This window comes from Alligator sinensis, unplaced genomic scaffold, assembly GCF_000455745.1.
Source record: "Alligator sinensis unplaced genomic scaffold, ASM45574v1 scaffold97_1, whole genome shotgun sequence".
Classification (NCBI taxonomy): Eukaryota; Metazoa; Chordata; order Crocodylia; family Alligatoridae; genus Alligator; species Alligator sinensis.
The window spans coordinates 299026-302957 of record NW_005841921.1 but is presented as its reverse complement, the minus strand read 5'-3'; the positions used below and the strand labels follow the sequence as shown (position 1 = coordinate 302957).

The 3932-nt window shown below is 51.0% G+C and overlaps 1 protein-coding gene across 1 annotated transcript in view; it reads right to left on the bottom strand.

The window, feature by feature from the left end:
- The window catches only part of CUNH16orf70 (chromosome unknown C16orf70 homolog), a 71857-nt gene extending 67931 nt beyond the window's left edge, over positions 1-3926 (bottom strand). Inside the window, exon 1 of the mRNA XM_025198426.1 lies at positions 3713-3926. Within this exon, the coding sequence (XP_025054211.1) occupies positions 3713-3793 (81 nt within the window). The 5' untranslated portion in view covers positions 3794-3926. The remainder of the gene's footprint in view (positions 1-3712) is intronic.
- Positions 3927-3932: the final 6 nt, after the last annotated feature.

The following is a 3932-nucleotide window of genomic DNA, read 5'->3' as shown; positions in this document are numbered from 1 at the left end:
TTGCTGGCTGCGGTCTGGCATTGGCGGCTCATGTTCATCTTGGAGTCAATAATGACTCCAAGATCCCTTTCCGCCTCTGTGCTTTCAAGAAGGGAATTCCCCAGCCTGTATGTATGCTGTGGATTCCTTCTCCCAAGGTGCAGCACTCTGCATTTGTCTACACTGAACCCCATCCTATTCTCGTCTGCCCACTTTTATAGTCTGTCTAAATCTAGCTGCAGTCTCTCTCTCCCTTCAAGTGTGTCCACCTTGCCCCACATCTTAGTGTCATCAGCAAACTTGGACAGTGTGCTTTCCACCCCCTTGTCCAAGTCACTGATGAAGATGCTAAACAGTGTGGGCCCGAAGACAGAGCCCTGGGGTACCCCACTGCTCACATCTCACCAGGTTGAGTACAACCTGTCAACCACTACTCTCTGGGTGCCCATCCAACTGTGCAGGCATCAGTGCCGCAGTCACTTAATTTATTGATGAGGATGGGGGTGAGAGACAGTGTCAAAGGCCTTCGTAAAGTCTAGAAAGACTATGTCCACAGCGACACTACCATCCAAGGATTTAGTTACTTGGTCGTAAAAGGCAATCAGGTTGGTCTGGCAGGACCTGCCTTTGCCCCTGAGCATGATCTCCCCTGCAGGCCCCCCACAGATATGCTCCTTGATGATCCTCTCCAAGTGCTTCCCAAGCACCGAGGTGAGGCTTACAGGCCCATAATTACTTGGGTCCTCCTTCCTCCCCTTCTTAAAAATGTTGGTGTTCCAGAGGCGGATGCCAGGGAAGCTTTAAGGGGACCAATCCCTGTGGCAGCACAGCCCCCGGCCCTTTTGAAGTGCGCAGGCCAAGCAAAATGCCTTCAGGTGCCACATGTGTCAGTGGTTGCCTACCCCTGGGTTACAGAGTCTGAGAGAGAACATTTAGCACAGGGGTTGCCAACCCCCGGTATGTGTGCCACAGCATGGTACATGAGGCCACTTTACTCAGCACACCACCACCAGCCCAGCCTTTGGGCAGCTGTTGCTAACCAAGGAGCCCAGGCAGCGCCCAGAAGGTAGCTAAGAGGCAGCAAGTCCTGCTGCGAACAGCCCAGGCTCTATGGCTGGCACCAGCTACCCAAAGCCCAGGCCAACTACAAGTAGGAGGCTGCAAACACCTGTACTGGGTTCCAGAGCCCCAGCCAGGCTTTGTGCCAGTGGCAGCTTCATGCACCCCTCTGGTTGGACAGCAGGGGAGGGCCTGATCCAGTGCAACACCAGCTGCTCCCCCACCATCTGCTCAGGGGCATGCAAGCAGTCACCACCACAACGAAGCTACTGCTAGCACTCCAGAGCCCAGTGCAGCCGTTTGCACCCTGTTGCCCACCTGCTACAGCTGCCCAGAGCTGTACGGGGCCCTAGAGTTCATGGCCATGTTCCGTGTCGGTGGTAACTGCAGGAGTGCCTCCAGGTGGACAGCGGGGGAAGGGACCGGGGTTGCGCTGCCCCAGGCCCCCGCCCCACCATTTGTCTGAGGCAACGTGCACCTACCAGTGATACAGGGCTGGTGCCGAGGCTCCAGAGTCCTGGCATCAGCTCTGTGCTGGTGGCGACTGCACATGTGCCTCAGGGTGCAGGGTGGAGAAGGGACTGAGGCAGCACAACTCCAAACCCTCTACCGCTGTTGGCCCAGAGGTGCACGTGTAGCTGCCATTATCGACAAGGATTGGGCTCGTGGCTCCCCTGTGGCCTGCCCCTGACAAGCCATGTCGAGGCATGGGTCAGAGTTGGGGTGTTTCTGGCACTCCAGCCAAAAACACCGCCAACCCCTGATTTAGCATATAAGAGATACTAGTCTGAAGAAACCAATACCTTTGCTTTGCATTATAAAGTCACACCGCTGTGCTCTAAACAACAAGCTATAAACATGTGAATACAGAAATCTGCTTTTAGGACTTTTAATTGCTCTGTGGCACATTTTAATGCGAGTACACCTCCAATTATTTCCCCGATTTAAACACAAAAGGTATCCTACTGATCAAACTAGAGTTAACTAGAATGAACATGCTAAACACTGAAATAATGCAAAAGATGCTAAATTTATTCATTCATGCATGTACTGAGAAACTACAAGAACCAGGTTGTGCATTTTCACAACCTTTTCTTCCCCCATCCGATGCTGTAGGGAATTCAAGTGTTCAAGAAGAATTGGATCAAACTTTATATTTAAATAAAAAAAGGAAGGGACTTCAGACTTTGGACTGAGAACAAAAATGAAGCATCAGCCTCAATGTGCAATTCAGTAACATGTTGGAGACAGGGGACTTTGCACGTGAAAACTTCCAAGTATCTTTCCCTCTGTAGGTTTTTATGTTGGGTTAGTTACCAGACTTTGAACAAAACTACCTCTTCATTCCCAACTACAGGGCTGCTACCCTAATCAAAGGATGTCCATTTGAAAAACTATTTGAGAGACAATTTTATAGTTCTGTCAAAAAGTGGGGGCAGCCACCATAAAATGAAGGCTACTACAGTTATCTTCCAAAAACCATGTCAACACTCAAATCAGCCATCAAATCCTACTTAGCGTTGGAGTTCGTGTAATTAATTATGCTGCACAAAACCCACAAAAAACAGTTCAGGGAGAACTCTAAGGCAACAATCCCATAATGAGCTTTACATTGGTGAACCTCTGCACCAACACAAAGCCTCAACAAAGTCAGAGCTCCATGTAGGCACAGGTAGTTGTAGAACTGGGCCTAACAGACGCCCTTTGAAGATTTTTGAGTATTTTGTCCATGATTCCTTTCCTTTCCACCACTGGTTCACCTCCACTCATTGCTGCATTAATGGGAGTAATAGCATAGACGTGGTACCAACATCGAAAGCCATTCTTACATTGTTTAAAACTGCTCCGAGCAGGTTAGATAAACAAGTGTCTACACGCTGGCTTCTACACAGAAGAAATGCTAGTGTACAAAGGACTATCTTAACCAAGAGCGATTCAGAACCCTGTAGTATCTACAGTAAGAAGTTATGGGCAAAGAACCCAATGCCAAAACCAGATGCAACTGTAAAATAACCTCAGAGCAGCTTTAAAATTAGTGCAGAGTGTAGCCATGGGTTGAACCTTTACAGCACTAGAAACACAGGCATGAAAACTAAATAGCTGTTTGGTTCCATACCATGTAAAACCCACCACTGTGTGCAAGCGCCTGGAGTTAGCTCTGGATGCAAAGTACATTTCCGTCAGGTGTTGGAAAGATTGGCTCTCCAAATGGGGGTGGGGGGGAGAAGAGGGGGTGAAGGGACAGAGAGAGAGAAAAAAAAAAAGCATCTTTTAAAGGAGACAAAGCCTAAGCAGGGAAAACATGCTGAAGGCATGAATTGCCATTAGGTGCCTTCAGCATTTTATTCCACCATTGTTTCCTCCCCAGTGAAAAAATGAAGACAACTCAGCTACTCCAGGAGGTGGCTGCCAGGCCCCCTCAGACTCCTACACCGCTTGAGATCCCCACGGGCAAAAGCCCTGAACCAGGCACCCTATCACCTGAGATTTCTCATCCCTGATGAATACAACCTGCTTGTCTATTCTGGGAGCTCTTCGAGTGACAGGTAAAACACGCCAGCAAGAGGCTCCGGGAAGAGGGACACGGGGCAGCTGGTAAATAAGACGCGAAGCAGGTGAAGAGTGACCGCAGGCCCGCGCCCCCGAGAGCGGCCCCATCCCATCCCCCCAGTGCCCGGGCCCGGCACTTACCCAGGGTGAACTCCCATTGCTCGTTGCCCAAAGAGCGCTCAGGAACCGCTTCCAGATCTAGCATTGGCTCAGCGGGCGGCTTGGGCGGCCGGGCCCAGGCTCACGCAGCGGCTCAGGCAGGCGGGCAGGCGGGCGGGCGGGCCTGAGCGGGGAAGCACAAAGACGCCGGTCACCCCCTCCCTGGCCCGGGGCTCGCTCCGCCC